Consider the following 18,390-nt stretch of genomic DNA (forward strand, 5'->3'; position numbering starts at 1 on the left):
AATAACTTATGAATATTGGGTCTTTCCAGTTCATTCTTACCATTCCACTCTTTTCATAATAACTTCACCTTGCAAAGATTATCTGAAGACACTTTGAAATGTACCCAAATCATAACCTACAGTACAAAAAAAGCTTCCTGATATTTTACATGTTTAAAACTGAAAACCTTGGGTTGGTTTTGCGGCCATATCTCAGAAACATGGCTTTGAGAAGGCCAGATTATAACACTAGATTTGATCATATTTGAGTATCACTATCAGCCCCCAGTGAGTATCTGTTCAGTGTTTACTCTGGGCCCAGCACTGTTCTTGGCACTGAGAGGAAAGCAGACAAAATCCTGCCCTAGAGGAGCTAATATTTCATGGACAGATGAAGAAGGGAGAGCACCAGAATTGAGAAGGCTAGCTGATTGGGCCAGCAGTTCACTGCCTGTGGCTTCAGAAGGGCCCTCACTGCCCATTCACTGCCTGAAACAGAGAGGAGTCTGTGGTTTGGCATAAAGCCCTGAACTGTAAATCAGAAAAGCTGAGTTTTAGATACTGCTTTGACACTCAATTTGTGGTGAGGCAAGTCATTGATTCTCTGGTATCCATTTGCTCATCTACAAAGATAGGATGTTGCCAATTTCTCTTAATATTCACTCTTTGTGCTTAAAAATACGAGATGATTTCACTTTCTCTGCATAATCACATCTAAATTTTGCTAGCATCATATTAAAGACCCCAACAATGATCGCAGCTTCAGTTTTCTAGGCCTTTTCCCCTTTACTTAACACAAATCTTCCCCCCTCTATCTGGCTATTCCTACTGGTTTTTAAAGACTCAAATCAAGGGAAGTTTTCTTTGGGATATTTTGAATGTTCCCAATTTTCTACCTATAGATCACATATTTGTGATCTTATGAAAGATCCCTTATAAAAATATGTGTCTGTTTTATGAGACACATGTTTGGCCTATTTTATAGTTATTTCTTTTATAGGGACTTTTAGAAATGGAACTATTGAGATAAACAGAATAAACATTGTAAGGATGCTTTTATAAATTACCAAACTGATTTAAAAAAAAACTTAAAATTCACTGGCATTTTATGAGAATGTCTGAAAAGATCTTGTTTAACCATGAGTGTTATTACCCTAGTTTTTATTTCAGCTGTTTGTGAATGCATGGGACTCTACAGCTCTCCTAGATAAGCCAGTTAGGAACCTCTGCCTTATTCTTAACAATTAGTTCATAAATGCCTCACATATTAAACACAAGGATTGGATTATAGTATTAGTTGCCACATAAATCAATGGACACAGAACACTGAAAGTTGTCACCTATTTAAAAACCTTTACCAATACACTTATGAATAAATGTATGTAGTTTGATAAAAATTGAACTCACCTGATAGCTTTCCACTATTTTTTCTACAACATGCTCCCAATGAACAGATATCTCAGAAGATGATAAGACTTTTACACCTACTTCTGTTGGGGCTTCACTGGGAGCTGAAATTTGATGAGAACATTATATTTTTATGTAAGATGCTTATATAACAAAATTCACATAGCACCATTTGCTGAATGAATGGATTAAAACTGTATTTTAATATTTTCAAGTAATTTTCATATTGGTAAAATAAAATAAGTCCAATAATTTTATTATCCTTTTCTTTGGTTTTACTAATATTACTTTTTTCATGATTATCAATGATACATGAACACACACATCTACACATGAATGTTAACATAGACTTATACACACATATATATATATATATATACACATAATTTAAAAAAATATGGAAGGCTTCGTGGATTTCTCCAATTATCTGTGAGTAAGAACTGTATTCTTTTCTGCCTTTCTCCCAACTAATCTGCTTAAGAAAGCCCATGGATGCAGATTAAATTATTATATTTAGCTTATCAACGTTAAATCATCAAAAATAGGAAATTTAGTATTTATTATGAAACATTGTTCATCACAATCAATTTTCAATTTTCCTTCACTTTGTATTTACACGAACTAAAGATACTAGTTAGGGATACTTTCTTCTTTCTCTTTTATGTGTAAGTTTCTTTTTGTTTTGTTTTTTTAAGATCCTTTGAAACAAGTTGTGACATCCACTGCTTTTTGGGCTCAGGAAAGCTTTTATAAGTCTAATCTTCCAACTGGGCATCAAGTCAAGTATGTATCAAAAAGGCCTCTGTTCGGTGAAAAAAAAGTAATTCACATCCCTTTTGAAAATTATATAAAGAAACTAAGGAAATCTTTAAGCAAGAATGATCAATTTTTATTGTCTTTTATTAACAAGCCATAATCCTCTTTTATGTTAAAAATGTCCTGCACGAGAACACTGTTGCCTTTCTGAATCACGGTAAACGTGTAGCACTATGATTGATTTCTTAGCAGTAAAAGAAAAGATGAACACTTATACAAGTTTCAGCACATGCAGGTTTTATGAGACCCATGAAACATTTAGGAAGAAATATAATTAAATGCAGATGGCCATGACTAAAGAGATGACAATCATGGCCTTTTGCCTGACTACTTTAGCATCAAATAAAGCAATAAAATATTGATATTGGGTGAGAAGATAACTTGTAAAATGCTGTTTTACTTTCATTTCCTCTGTGAGATGTACTCATATTGTTCAAACTGGTAACACTGTGTCAAGTTATCATATTTCTGCTGAATCAGAACAAGCACAGAGAATCTAAGATTTATTACTGGGTACTAAAAAGTCCTGAACTGATTATAAACTTAAATAATTTCTATTTTTTATTCTTTCTATATATTTAGTTAACCAACTTAAAAAGGGTGTGTATGTACTTACACACATATATATTCATATATATATCTATGGTTCCTTTCATGTTTGCATTATCAGTAAAGATCATGGAATGACTTGAATTCATACTAAATATTTTCTTAATTTTTAAAAATTTTTTATAAACATATAATGTATTATTAGCCCCAGGGGTACAGGTCTGTGAATCGCCAGGTTTACAAACTTCACAGCACTCCCCAATGTCTATAACCCCCACACCATCCCTAACACCCTCCTCCAGGCCACCCTCAGTTTGTTTTGCGACATTAAGAGTCTCTTATGGTTTGTCTCCCTCCCAATCCCATCTTGTTTCATTTATTTTTTTCCTACTGCCCAACCCCCACCACATTGCATCTCCACTTCCTCATATCAGGGAGATCATATGATAGTTGTCTTTCTCTGACTGACTTATTTTGCTAAGCATAATACCCTCTAGTTCCACCCACATCATTGCAAATGGCAAGATTTCATTTCTTTTGATGGCTGCATTGTGCATACTAAATTTTTAACAAATATGAAAACTAGTAACTCTATGACATTTATGAGTTCTATGGGGCAGCTAATTGTTTATTTTGAAGTAAAAATAGTACAAACTAGGTAAACAAATAGAGTGCTTTTCCTCTAAGAGATCAGAGGGGTATCTTATAGTTTTAAGTATTTACCCTCTTCCATTTATGCTTCTGTATATGTGAAAAGAGAACATGGTCAAGGACAAATGTGTTAGGTTAGAAGCCAATAAAATCCGTATTTGCTTTTCTAGCCAATAATAATTACGTAGTGCCTATGATTAGGGAGTTATAACAAAGAGATCTTAAAAAAAAATAAGAAGGCCTAATCTTTCTTCAGTTAGGAAAATCATAATAAAAAGTATAGTAGCTTAAATAGGAAATCAGAAATCAATGTCATTATGTATAATATAAAACTATATATTTAGCATAGGCCTATAGAGTCCTTTACGAGCATACTCAGATCAGTTAATGTTTCTAGAAAAACAAAGAGAGCCAGTATCTATATATTTATCCCCTAAGTAGTCTTCCAGACAAATTTTTCCTTTCCCAAGAAAGAAGTTCAACTGCTTTTCTGACTGCTTTGTCATAGAATCATGCTTCGATTTCCTTTAATAAAATTTAATAAAATTTTAGCACTCTATCATAATGACAGAAAGTTACACAAATGCTATAATTACACAACTTTGGGGTTAAAAAGGGGCAATTTTACTCCCCCCAAAATATGTTCAGTAATTTATAAGCAGTAAATGTTGTGAATGCCGACTTACCAAGGTTCCAATCAAGTATAGAGAATTTCTGACTTCAAAATTAGAAGCAAGAGGCCAGGAACAGGTGTCTAACTCTAGTGGAGATTTCCTAACTATCATGATCTAAAGGATGAAATGATTTTGGAGGCATTCTTGTATTTAAGTGGATAGAATGACATTTTAATCCAGATCGAAGTAATACTCATTTACTAAATGCCTAGTACTATGAAAAAAAATCTCCCCTCCTTCATCATATTAGTAAGGTCTTTCTTTTACTTACCGTCTTGTGCTGAATTAATGACTGCGGTGAGGCTGTATGGTCCATCTCCTTTGTTGTTAAAGGCCTTAACTTTAACTTGAAATGCAGTGGACGGGCGCATGGTCTCATCTTTATGGACATAGCGGCCAGTATCTGGATTAGTAACTGTAACTTTTTTCCATTCTTCCCCATCAAAGGGCTTAAATGCCACTATGTAACCAAAATTGTTGCCATAGTGGTATTCTCTTGATAAAGGCTACATAGAAATTGAAATATTAAATAGGTTTAAACAATACAGTTAATGGGAGGAAATTCAATGCAAATAATAATAACAATACACAGGGAAGAATGTTCTTTGTAATAATGTACTTAAAAAAACATGTTCATAAGTTAGTGTTGCCTGAAAATGCCAGGGCAAAAACATGTTCAAACAAGCAATGACTTCACTTACCAAGGTTGCTCTTCTTGGAATATCTCGGGGTGGGGGGCTCCCCTCTGAGCCTTTTTACATTCAATTCCTTCTGCCTAGGATGCTCTTTCATACAACAGAAGGCTCCTTCCCTCACTGATTGAGGTAAAGATCCCTTACTTGTGGTCTTCCCTGGCCACAGAATCTGCCATTTCAGGACTCTTTCCATAATACCTCTAGCCCACCTCCCTGATTTATTTTCTCCTCTTTAACACTACCACGATCGACACTGTACCCTTGACTTATTTATCCACGTCATTTTCTCTCTCTATTATTAGAATGTAAGTTTCATGAGGGCAGAGTTTCTGTGAATTTCATTTATCTTTATCCCTAGAACCTAAGAAAAAGCCTCAGAAATATTTAAAGAATGAGTAAATTAATTTCTTTAGAGTTGAAAGGCAATGGTAAGAGAGTACAAGACTCCAGAATATCTGTCTTATAATCAAACAGTGGAAACTGGACAGAAGGAAAAGAGAGATGGTGAAGGAAGAGATGCTACTGCCTCATCTGTAGGAGGCTGACTATGGGCCCGTCTGACACAATATTGAAGAAAGTGCTCTGTCTGGCATTATTTTCTGGCTTTCTTATTATTATACATGCCAACTGCCCAATAAAGAAGTTCATGTCAGCTTTAACAATTCATTATTTTTAAATAATGGCAAAGCTAATTCTAATAAATACTCATCATTTGATCTTTTTTAGTCAAAAAGATAAATATGCAAGTTGTGTATTTACTTTTTCACTGAAAAAATCAAAGTTAAGTTGTCTTGAGGAAAAACCTTGAAGTAAATATACCACAGCTGCTTGAATATACTTATGTTAAACATGATGGCTAGAACTGTAAATCCTAAAGCATGATCTCAAGGATGTACAAACTTACTGTTTTTACATTATTTGAAAATATTTCTATACTCATTTAAACATTTTTCTTATTGGATAGTTATTTTCCTAGTTTTGCAATTTACAATATACCACAATCAGCTACAGAGTTTTCACATCCTAACAAAAGTGGAAAACATTTTTCAAATTAAGAAACAAAAAGCTCAGTAAACTGGGGGAAAAAAATAATGATTCTCAGGCTGTATCCCCAGAGACTTGATTTAAAAATTTTTAGAATAAACTTTCTATCATGAATTTTTTTTTTTTTTTTTTTTTTTTGACAGAGAGATCACAAGCAGGCAGAGAGGCAGGCAGAGAGAGAGGAGGAAGCAGGCTCCCCGAGAGAGCAGAGAGCCCGAGGCGGGGCTCGATCCCAGGACTCCGAGATCATGACCTGAGCAGAAGGCAGCGGCTTAACCCACTGAGCCACCCAGGCGCCCCTCTATCATGAATTTTTGATAAGCTTCCCATCTTATTCTGAAAGATACCCACTGTGTTTAAAAAAAAAAAATCAAGCTACATATAAAAGAGTAAAATATTCTAATTTTTCCTAAGAGCTGTACTTATATATGTTATACTGACACTAAAGCTTATAAATCAAATAACTTGAGATTCAACATCTTATTCTTAAATCTTACTTAAGAATGTAACTTAAATGCTAAGAATAAAATATGACTACAGTGCACTGAATGGAGTCAATTTTTGCTGAATATCCACTTATAGAAACCAATTTATTGTTTGCAGAGATTAAAACCTGCTATTTTTTCTGTACTTCTCAAAATCCTTTGGAGCCTAGGTTCTGCTCTTTGACTGTCTGCAGTAATTAAACACTAAAAATATTTAATGGGTACATGGATATATATAAACATGTAACCTAAGTAAATGTTACCTGCCTAATTCAGACAACTTTGTACTATCACAGCTTTCTCCACCACCAATATCTCTCACTTCAAATATCCTGTTGAAATGCAGTGTTTTTCAGACATTAGTCTCTGATACAGAACTCCTCTACGGTCATAAAAAATTAACAAAATATTTTGAATGTTTCAATAACAAGTCCCTTGAATGATTTCTGAGACAGATTTATCATAACCCATTACACTAGTGATCAAAGTAAGTTTCAAGAGCAAAAGCAAACTCCAATTAAAAAAAAAATACAGGTACTAAGGGTTTGGGTGGCTCAGATGGTCTGCTGAACCACCAACTCTTGATTTCAGTTCAGGTCATGATCTCATGGGTCATGAGATGGAACTGGCAATAGGCTCTGTGCTGGGTGTGGAGTCTCTCTCTCCCTCTACCCCTCCCCACCCCCACCTCCACTCTGCTCTTGCACACTCAGGCATGTGTGTACTATCTCTCTTTCTCTCTAAAAAAATAAAAAATAAAAAAATAAAATCAGGTGCTCATACAAAAGTTTTTTTGTTTTAACTAAGTGTTTGGGGTTTGAATGTCCAGAGAAAATGTTATAAATTAAAATTGGGTTATCATACCACAGTGAGTTCAAAATATTTCTGGAATTAGATAGCTGAATATTTATTTAATCTTTTAGACCAATGGATTCCTTAACATCCAGGATCTATTTTTGCATAGGAACTGCTTACTAAGCCATAGTAGGCCAGGTAAAATCTGACAGTCATTTAAGAAAGAAAATAATTTTGATAATTTATTATTGCTTGTGCTTTGGGCATTGATTTTATTCTTTTTTTTTTTTTTTTGCTTTAGGTAAAGTTACATTTTGGATAGAGGATTGTGAAATGAACAATTTCCGTAGAAGAAGTCATTATAAGCTTGGCATATACTCCAGAAATAGATGTCTATTAGAAGTGCAAGTTGGATAAAGCTTGCAGTTAAAATTTGTCTTTGGAAAATCAATTACAGATGTCATTGAAATATGTTGAAATGAAAATTAATATTGTCATATTCCATGCAAACAAAAAATAATGATAAAATATATTATAATATATAAAATACAACTTAAAAATAAAATCTCAAGGAGTCTTGCAAAATTTTATGTAAAATAATATTAAATTTTAAAATGCATTATACAAATTTTATGACTTTATACATAGAAGACTAGAAAGACTGCCCCAAAATGTCAAATTGGGTGATTTCTGGGTTGTGTGATCATGGGTAATTTTGTTTACTTTATATTTTAACATTGGAGCTACCAATAAAAATCTGTTGTTTTCTAACTTAAAAAATTATTTTTACAAAACAAAAAAATAATACTTCTGTGGTAGAGATATTACCACAATAGTGGAAATAGTATTTTGACTCACTGATAATACGCTACTAATGTTATATAGAAAAGGACTAACTCATCACTTCAGTGTATTAGACAAAAGCAATGCTGAGGAACATTCAGATTCCTTTTGGATAAACCTTGCCCAGTTGAACATCCAATTATCTAGTACGTTCCACTGAAAAATTTTTCTTTTCTCCCATTGTATTGCTTTGGTGCCTTTTTGCAAATTAGTTGTTTATTTGAGTGTGAGTCTATTTCTGAACTCACTATTTCATTGATATTTATCAGTCCTTATGCCAGTATCGCATAGTCTTAATTGATGTAGGTTTAGAAAGTTTTTAATTCATGTAGTGTAATTCTTGCAACTTTGTTTTTTTGTTTTGGTTTTAAGTTTTATTAGCAGCAAACCAGTAAATTTTAGAATATTGACCAGGTATCCTGCAACATTTTAAAATGTGCTTATTAGCTCTAATAGTTGCTTATAGATTCCCTAGAATTTTGTGTACAAACACACATTGTGCTCTTTATTTCATTTTCTTGACCTATTTCACTGGCTAGGGCCTCCATTACAACATTAAGAGGGGATATCTTTGCCCTATACCCAAACTTAGAAGGAAAACATTAAGCCTGTCACCACTGAGCATTATTATTAACTGTAAGATTTCCATAAATAGCCTTTATCAGGTATAAGAAATTCCCTTCTATTTCTATATACTTAGACTTTTGAAATCATGAATATGTTTTAATTATGAATGTTGATCTGTTGAGATGATCCTATGGTTTCATTCCTTTATTCTGCCATTGATTTGTTAATGTGAAACCAACTCTGCATTTCTGGGATAAACTCTACTTCATCACAGTGTATCATTCTTTTAGTATTTTGCTGGATTTAATTTGCCAACATTTTTTTAAGTTTTGCATCTATGGTTATAAAGGGTATTCCTTTGTAATTTTCTTTTGAAAAATAAAGTTCACATTTCACTTAGATTAAAATACATTGCAAAAAATTTGTTTCACCAAAAATAACAATTTTATATTACTCCAATATAAGCCACAAAATTCCTACTTTTCTCCAGGTAGTTCTTATAAAATCAAGAAAAGGTGGTAGATATGGTAATCCAAAGAAAACAAACAACCAATATCTTTGGCCTCTGATTCTATCTTGACCATGAATAAAAGTGGTCAGTGTACACTCATTCGCTAGAAAGCTTTTGACTCAGTTAAGATATAAATCAATAAATGAATGTAAATAACAACCATATGTGGAGTAAGAGTGGATTACTTTCCAGTTAAACTTCAGTTTCTCTTTACAGTCACTTAAGGAAGAAAAAAAATGTACAATTGAAATCTTTGGGGAACTCACAGTTTCTTCTGCTTGTTGATAATTTCCCTAATGGTTCATTAGAATTTTTCTTATTATATTTGAACAAAACAAAATAAAACAAGAACAGTTCATCCTGGGCCATGTCTTTTGTTTCGATTTATTTCGGGAAACAAAATCAACTTGAGATTAAGGGTAGGTAAAGCAGCCTCTGATATATACACGTGTTCATACTTACTACCCATGTTATGGTCAGCTCCCTGTTGCTTCCGCCCCCGCCTCCGACATCCGAAGGAGCCACGTTAGGTGCTGAACAAACAAACAAACGAAACAATGAAAAACGAGGTTGCATAATTTTTTTCTGACACTAGAGTTCTTACTCACTACAAAAACCGTGAATTTTTTCTTTCAGTAGGCAAGACAAGTCGTACACGTGATCCACCCAATTATAATAACAATGCCTCATAGTAACTGAAATACGTATCTCATCTATTTTACTGCCAAGACAAACACTGATTTAGTGCCATAGGAAAGTAGGGGTTTTCTTCAGCAAGAGGTAACAAAGTAAATTTGCCCTCCCCCCACACACAGTTGTTGTTGTTGTTGTTGTTGTTTTCCTCTGTCCTTTTATTTAATATGAATTTGAAAGATTACATCCACTTTGTTGGGAAAATATTTCACAACTCTTATTTTAAACCCTATGACCTTCTAATACTTTACTGTTGTGGTGTTAGTTTTATGCTTTAATCTACAAAGAGCTGTTAAAGAGTGTCTATCCACTAATCTTGGATAATGTTACCCCAAAATATCTGGAAATATTAGAAATTTAAAACTGTTTCTGGTACTCTCACTACCCAGTCTCTAAATCTCTTCTAGAATCTTGCCCCCTCAGGGACTCCAACTCTCCCACACTCTTATCTTCTTACATTATCCTTCAGTTTTCAATTACTCTATTGGATTCGACTCTGCAGTCTCTCCATCTTTAAAAATTATCTGTAATATTGCCTTCCACTTACCCTCCATGCCATCAAACACTTGTCACTGAACAGCAAAGAAGAACTGATACATGGCTTTTTTTGTACTTCACTCATAACGTCTTTTTAACAACCCATAACCTGTTTTCTTTATATTACTGAAATCACTCTCTCAAAAATCACAAAATTGCTTCTAACTGCTAAGTCCAATGGCCTCTTCTTTGTTTTTCTCCCAGTTATTCTCTCTCCCTGAAAGTCCTTTAGGATAAGTCACTCTATCATACCAGATTTGCATCCTGTATCTTTTACAATTTATTTATTTTTATTTTAATTATTTATTTGACAGAGAGGGATTACAATCAGGCAGAGAGGCAGGGAGAGAGAGAGGGGGGCAAGCAGGTTCCCCACCGAGCAGAGAGCCTAATTTAGGGGTCGATCCCAAGACCCTGAGATCATGACCTGAGCCGAAGGCAAAGGCTCAACCCACTGAGCCACCCAGGTGCTCCTGCATCCTGAATCTTATTGTATGGTGTGTCTTCTTGGATTTGCATGTAACTGGAATTGAACAGGTACACAAAGCCTAGTTTGTCATGCACTGGAGGCACTTAGAGATCAGCTGCTCAGCTACACGGACGGTCTGTTTTTACATAGAACGGCTGTGGCGCAGTCTGAGGTACCATTCCCAGATCTGTCAACATTTTAAAGAACATATGAAAGATGCGTTATTCCTTGAGTCCCAGATCTTTCCTGGTGGGAAATAGTCACACCTTCCTTAGAGGGCTCAAAGCAACGCATCCGTTTACTAAGCTGCAGATCCCAACAAATAATTGTGATTCAAAGATAAATACTTCACAACTTCCCCTATGTTAACCGTGTAAATTCTTTGTTGAATAATGCACATTAATTGCACAGAAACAAACAACATGTATGGTTTTCTTTATGTCTATAGACCATATGATGATTTCCATTTCTGATTAGGAATTAATATAGTTGAGAGATTTTATTCTACTATTCAACTGTCACCACATAAGTATTAGAAATAAAAACTGAGTGCACAGAAGTGTTAAAAGATAATTGTAGCACTTTAGATAAAATACATATTGAAGGCGGGATATTAAAATAACTCTTGGAAACCCTTTAAGCCCCATAATTCATATTCTGAAGCTAAAACTCTACATGCTACAAGGAACAAGAAACAAAGAAAATGCTGTTTTAAAATCAATGAATAAATCAAATTTTGTGTGTTTAACTCTAAGTACAAGTATTGTGGTCACAGGCAAATAATTTCAAAAATAACCTTAGAATAATTTATTATACTGTAATTTGTTGAATCAAATATTGCTTTCATCAGGTCAAGTACTATTTGCCAATACATTTCACTGTGATCCTTTTTATTATAATCAATGTTAGCCTCTTTGTTTAGAATAGAGCTAAAAATGGAATATGTTTACGTTAGATTGAACATTTTTTCCATTTCATAAGGTTTATTTTAAGCTCTTTTAACATGCTTCAATAAGTAAGTCGAGATTGACTTGCTTTTCTAAGATTACTCACTGAGCTCATGGTACTAAGATAAAAGACAGTAATAAAGCTACTGTACCTTCTAATAGAATGTTTTGTATCTTGGGTTGATTATTGATTTAATGTCCTCCATTTAGCTTTGAATGTTCAGTTGTAGCTTTAGCAGCTATGGGACATTTTTTCACAGGTGGCGTTGAAATAGAACATACCTATCTGACAAGAATATGAACACCTAGGTGCCCTTCTTCTGCCTTCAGCTTTGTGTGAACAGGAATGCTTGTGCAAATCATGATTCCTTTCAGGGAAGTAAATCACTCTAAGCACAAGGCAGCTTATTCAACTTTTGGATCCAAAGTAATTTAAGAGTGAATAAACAAAACTTTCATTTAAAAGATTTTAATAAACTATTTAGGAAAAACTAGAAAATTATTGAATTAATCATGAATAAACAATATATTCTTTTACTGTGAAAGGTTAAGAATAGTGAGTTTTTACATTTGTCCTTCTGCCATGAGTTCAGTCTAAGTGATTCCTTGAAGAGGTTTAGAAGAGTGCTTCTGTGTTTCAGTCACAGGACTAAAAATTATTTAAAAAGAAAAGCTGATGTCATAAGTATCTTTCAGTTTATTAAAAACAAACTAATGTTGCCAATTTTACTTTCAGATTTTGGAAGCTTAGATAATTTGCATGTAAGTACCTATTTGAGCTTTGGTGTTTTATTTAACACCAAAATTGATTTACAACAAATCCTAAACTGTGAAAATCATGGAGTATATGAAGACAGGCCCCTGACTCAAAATAGACTGTTGACTAATTAGTTCTTCTTAATTACTGCTTAACTTGTAGAGCCATTTTTACGGAAATAATGTTACCATGAGTGTAACTTTCCACTTTAATTTGCATCAAAATTTCATTGTGATTTAAAACTAAGTTTTTTAGGAAGAGATTCAAATGGTTATAAATGTAATGTTCTAGAATCTAGAACACCAAAGGAATTAAAATACAGGTTAACATTTTACATCTGCTTTTGTTCTACTTCTAAATATATATTCTTTCTGATTAGCTGTTAACAAAATCAAATGAACTGTACAATATTTGGATATTCAAACGAGAGTGGTTACTTGTAACTCTTATGATTGATCTCCTGTTGTGCTGGTGGAGCAGATTGTTAACTCCTAATGCATCTACCCTGTTAAACTGATGTCCTTTCCATAGTCAGTAAAAACAATACAGGGTCTGGGATAGTTCATAAAAATATGAATGCTTTAGGGTCTTATCAAGCTGAAATTGCAGGCTGTTTATTAATCTAGGCTTTGATCTTAAACAGGAATTTTACACAGGTGGTACAGAGTAAATTTGTTAACTGCCCAACAGAATGATAATCTAAAAATAAGTCATTGGAGAAAATGCTGGATGGGCAGAAAAGAATGCTACAAACTGAAGTCATCACAATGCACAGCAAGATTATTATGAAGAACTCAAACCAAATATGCACTATTTAAGTTAAGCAAAAGAATTAAAACTTCCTAGTTTCTCTCTGTGTATTAAGAACAAAAGCATCTAATGCACATGTGAACTTTGTTTTCAAACAAAACAAATTACAATCAATAATGGGTTCTTCTGAATCGCAGTGTGCAGATATCACCGTGGCTTTGATTGCTGCTTCTTTTTCTTGTCTTCCTCTATCAACTTGCAACTGCCAGAACTAGTGTTACGGTTCTTGTTCCTCCCTTTTTCTTCTACAAATACTTTTGTAGCACTAATGATAACAACATAAATAGAATCTGATTCTAGCCTGAAGATGCATTTTCTTTACTATAGTAACAAGTATATATGTACAACCAGTTTCAATACAATGTGTTAAGTATCCACAATTTGTGACAGTTTGCTGAATGAATGAAGAAGCTCTGCTTAATAAAAGACTCATCTAGAACACAGAAATAATTTTTACATACCACACCTAACTGGATACTTGGATCAGCACTGGGAAATATGTATACAGAGAAGTAGCTTTATCCTCTTTTTTTTTTTTTAAAGATTTTATTTATTTATTTGACAGAGAGAGATCATAGGCAGGCAGAGAGGCAGGGGGAAGCAGGCTCCCTGCTTGGCAGAGACCCCAATCAGGGACTTGATCCCAGGGCCCTGAGATCATTACCTGAGCTGAAGGCAAAAGGTTAACCCACTGAGCCACCCAGGCGCCCTGCATTATCCTCTTTTGACAGGAAAGGCAAATGAATCCCAAGGAAGTGACTGAGCTAGCCAGGTCACACTGCTTACAAGTACAGAAGCTATAGTTTTAACACAGGCCTCCTCGTGCTAAAAAATCTATACATTTTGCTACTTTTAAAAAAAGATTTATTCTTTTATTACTGATGATAGCAACTAAATTTAACAGTACCTTGCTAGCTACAAAATATGTTCTTAGCACCATTTCTCACTTTATCAAATATAGCTAAAAATTAAAAATAAAACTAAATAAAAGAGCAGAGTAGCTTCATTAGTCATGAAATTAAAGCTCTATACAAAGGATGAAAGTGCTGATTCTTGTATTATTTTTTTTCTCTTTTCCTTCTTAGGTTGATCTGGCATCAGTGAATGCCAAAGCTGTCAAAACAAACCCAAATGCACCATTTTAGGATATCAACTCACCCACTGCACCTGCAGATCCATTAGCTATGGGGGTATGTCTTAGAATGACACATTACTTTGAAGGATGCTTTTGTTATCTCTTTCTTACAGTCGAAATTAAATGGGCTCCAATGAATTACAAACACATCTTCTAATTCTTCATTTGGGACCATCCATTTTATAATGCACTTGTCTGAATCCAAAGAATATGGGCAACTGTGCAAAGCAAACTTAACATTAAGTAATTGGACAGATAAGGGCATGTGCTGCATTAGATAATGTTGTGTCTTTCAATCAGCATAATGAGGTGCAGGGGTAACCTTTCCATCAAACGGGAACCAGCCTTTATTCCACATAACATATGCTGGCATCTCTTACAGAGTTGTTATAATGGTACATGACAAGACAAACATCCCCCTGTTTTAAAAAGTATTTTTATTCTTTTGTAAGAATGAACAATGTAAATGTCCAATTTTATGCATATTAAATTTTTAAAAAGCAGGATGAAAAGAAAAACAGCATTTGAGGAGATATTCTGTTGAATTTTATTATATTAAATATATAAAATTCTTCCTCTAAGATGATGAGAAATTACATGAAATGACGGTTCTCTAGGCTTATAAAAAATGGAAAATATATTGCCAAATGATCAATTGCAGAGTAGACAATCTTTTCTTACAAGCATATTAAAGTTTAAAATGAGAATTACTAGCATGATAATTTTATTCAGGAAATATTATGCACAAGATAGAACTAACTGCTTTCCTTACATGTTTTTAAATCATAAAAAATAATCATAGAATAAATGATTTCCATTTAGAAATGAGAAAACCTGGGCTCAGAGAGGTTAAATAATCTGTCTCTAATCAAAGGTACCAAAATTTTACTGAAAGAGTTCTCAACTTTAGTACTGTACACTGTCCTTTAAGAAGTGGCTTAGGAGCAGAGCTTTCAGAGTTAGAAAGTCCTGGATGTGAACCCAGTTCTGTTTCACATTAGCTAGGTTGTAACATTAACCTCCCTTTCTGTAAAATCAGGAATAATAATACCAGTTTCATGAAGTTACTGGGGAAATTAAGTGGAGCAATGCAAATAGAAAGCTTAGCACCCTGTTTGAAAATACACAGCAAGTGTTAAAAGACTGATAACCATAAAAGTTGATTAATACAAGACCTTACAGTTTTTCTTATGAAAGATTAATGAATGTGTTCGAGGTTGTAGGAGTTATTTTTTCACAATAGAAAGGACTGAATCCTCTCATGATATCACTAGAAGGCCGTACCTGGTGGCATTGGGACCAAGACTGGTATCACTTTGTAGGTCTGTTTGTTTGTTTTGGCTCTGAAGGCTTTCAAAGGAAGTTATTTTCTAAACTCACCAGAGAATTAATTCATTTACAAAATGTCATTTGAGCAAATACAACATAAAAGGCAATGTTTACAAAAGGTGATGCCAAAAATGTGTTAGTTGAAATGAACAATCCTTCCAAAATTTTAGGTTTGATACCTAAAGCAAGTTCTTCCCAGCATTTCTAAGGGTAAGAAGACCCTGAGGTTGAAAAGTCTTCAGAGTTACAGGCAAACTTTTGGTGATAATTATATCAAAAGGATCCTGATCTTCTAAATATGATATTAAATATAAATTATATTCATAGACTGAGATTCAAAAATCAGACTGAAATCTTTCTCTTACACAGTTTTTTTTGTTATTCCTAAAAGCATATTTAATCATTTCTACTTTGAGATTTAAAAAAGAAAAAAAGATCTTGAAATAATTCTTTTCAGATGATAAACTATATATCCTAAATCAGTCACTTTCTGAGATTAAAAAATTAAGATATGTTTGTATCAGAATTCCTGAGGAGGAGAGGTGAAGTTCTACATCTACCACCAATGCCAGAGCGAGCATTCTCCCTCCCCTATGAAGAGTTTTGTACTTCAAAAAATGTGTTCAGATGAAGTCTTAGTTCTATATCGTGTTAGCTGAGAGATCATGGAAAGCTAATCAAACTCAATGAGATTTTAAAAAGGCCTATAGAGCACTTGGGTGACTCAGTCTGTTAAGCGTCTGCCTGCTGCTCAGGTCGTAATCCCAGGGTCCTGAGATGGAGTCCCACATGGAGCTTCCTGCTCCGTGGGAAGCCTGCTTCTCCCTCTGCCTCTCGTTCTCTCTCTCATGAATAAATGAATAAAATCTTTTAAAAAATACATAAAAAAGGCCTGTAAGAATGTTATGATTTTTTAACTGAAATAAGTTTACTTAGGCATAGACTTAATCATTAATTTTATTTTGAAAATGAATACTTGTTAAATCAAATCAAGTGCAAGATCTCTCAGCATGAAATTTTGTAGTTAAAACCACCAGTCAGATCATGCCCGTGTTCCTTTCTATTTTTGTCTTTCAAAAAAGGGCAACTGTGTTCAGTCCATCATACAGAAGTTTCTATTAAAAACATAAGTGGCTCTAGGGACTAATAATAAAAACCAAACACAAGAATCCTGGCTATCTGGTATGTGTGTTTTATAAAGCTTCAACCTATATTACCTCCTTATCCTAATGATATTCCTTTGAGGTAGAGAAAAAGGCACAGTTGTGTTCATTTGGTGGATGGATATACCAAAGCAAAACAAAACAAAAATTTGTATTTAGTCATATCTGGTTTCATAGTTAAGGATGAAATCTAAACTTTTACTAGAACATATATATAAAGTTTTATATAACTATAAATAGTTATATAAAGTTATATATATAAATATATATCTATATATAATAACTAAATATAAAATATATATCTATATATAATAACTACATGTAACTATATATAGCTATATAAAGTTTTATATAAATAGGCATTTTAGAGTCCTGCTTGAGACACCACCTGTACGAGAGAAAGCTCAATATATGACAAATATCAAACAGATGTGGATTTGAACTAAGTCTCATGAGTGGTTACATTCATTCAACACTATTTACTATCTCTGAGTCTACTTCCCATTAATGAGCACTGACTCGTATTACCTACATTAAAATATTATTATAAGAATTAACTGAAACATGTGTGAAAATACTCAGTGCGGATCAATACTTCAGCATTTATTTTCTTCCTTTATTACAGAATCATCATTTATACCTGGTAAATAATGTAGTAAACCACACGGAACTTTAAGAGAGCTTATTAATGGCGGTCCGGTGAATAACTTGGCTTTAAAAATGAAGACATTAGAGTTCATCATTCTATTCAGATGTTAGGTCAAGAAATTGAAGACGCCAGAAATGTGGATTCGTGATATTAAGATATCATAGTAGAACTTTAACAGCAGTCTGTCATTCTTTTAAAATCTCTTCTCCCAAATAAAGCACTGAACTTTGGCAAGGCATAATAAAAACAAACTCAGAGAGCCTACAAAACATTTTCTTTTTCATAGACAAGGAATAATAAAAAAAAAAGAGCTATTGTTAGAATCAGAACAATATTTTTGCCTGTTAATGCAGGGGAAAATGAAAATAGAGCTGAGTACTTCTCCTACTAAAGACTATTTAAGTGGACTTGGTATTTAGCATAAAAATGTGAATTTAAATTGGAAGACCACCCATGGCTGAGCTGTGATCAAAGAGCATGTTTACAGTCGTACCTCATATTAAAAGAACACATTACAGCTATTTCTTAGAGATGCTATGATTCCCCCAGTGGCAGAGATCTGAGAAGTTCTCATCCCATTCTCTCAACTCCCTACTCACCGTACCTTCTCTGGCCATATTCCATGGCCACTCAGTTATAAATGTTTTTGAGTGACATGCAAAATTGTGAACCTTCTAGATCACAGGACCTGCTTCATTAAGAGTCTGCCTGGTTAACATTCAGAATTTACATGAGAGTTTATATTCTAAATACCAACTTCATTTTAGGGGTCCCTAGTGGAATACATAGTGAATTCTATTTACCACTCTCCTTACATTAATTATGTAAAAATATTCTCAAACTTCATATTTCCTTTTTTTTATTTTTGACTATCTTGACACAGAG

At 33.7% G+C, this 18,390-nt stretch overlaps 1 protein-coding gene across 2 annotated transcripts in view; it reads right to left on the minus strand.

Annotated features, from left to right (window-relative positions):
- Positions 1–18,390, minus strand: part of CNTN1 (contactin 1) — a 375,956-nt gene that overhangs the window by 49,932 nt on the left and 307,634 nt on the right. For both annotated transcript variants that reach the window (XM_047742599.1, XM_047742600.1), the window contains 3 exons: positions 9,479–9,549; positions 4,348–4,582; positions 1,387–1,490 (listed from right to left, as the gene is read on the minus strand). In XM_047742599.1, coding sequence (XP_047598555.1) covers positions 1,387–1,490; positions 4,348–4,582; positions 9,479–9,549 — 410 coding nt within the window. The remainder of the gene's footprint in view (positions 1–1,386; positions 1,491–4,347; positions 4,583–9,478; positions 9,550–18,390) is intronic.

This window comes from Lutra lutra, chromosome 8 (genome assembly GCF_902655055.1).
Source record: "Lutra lutra chromosome 8, mLutLut1.2, whole genome shotgun sequence".
NCBI lineage: Eukaryota > Metazoa > Chordata > Mammalia > Carnivora > Mustelidae > Lutra > Lutra lutra.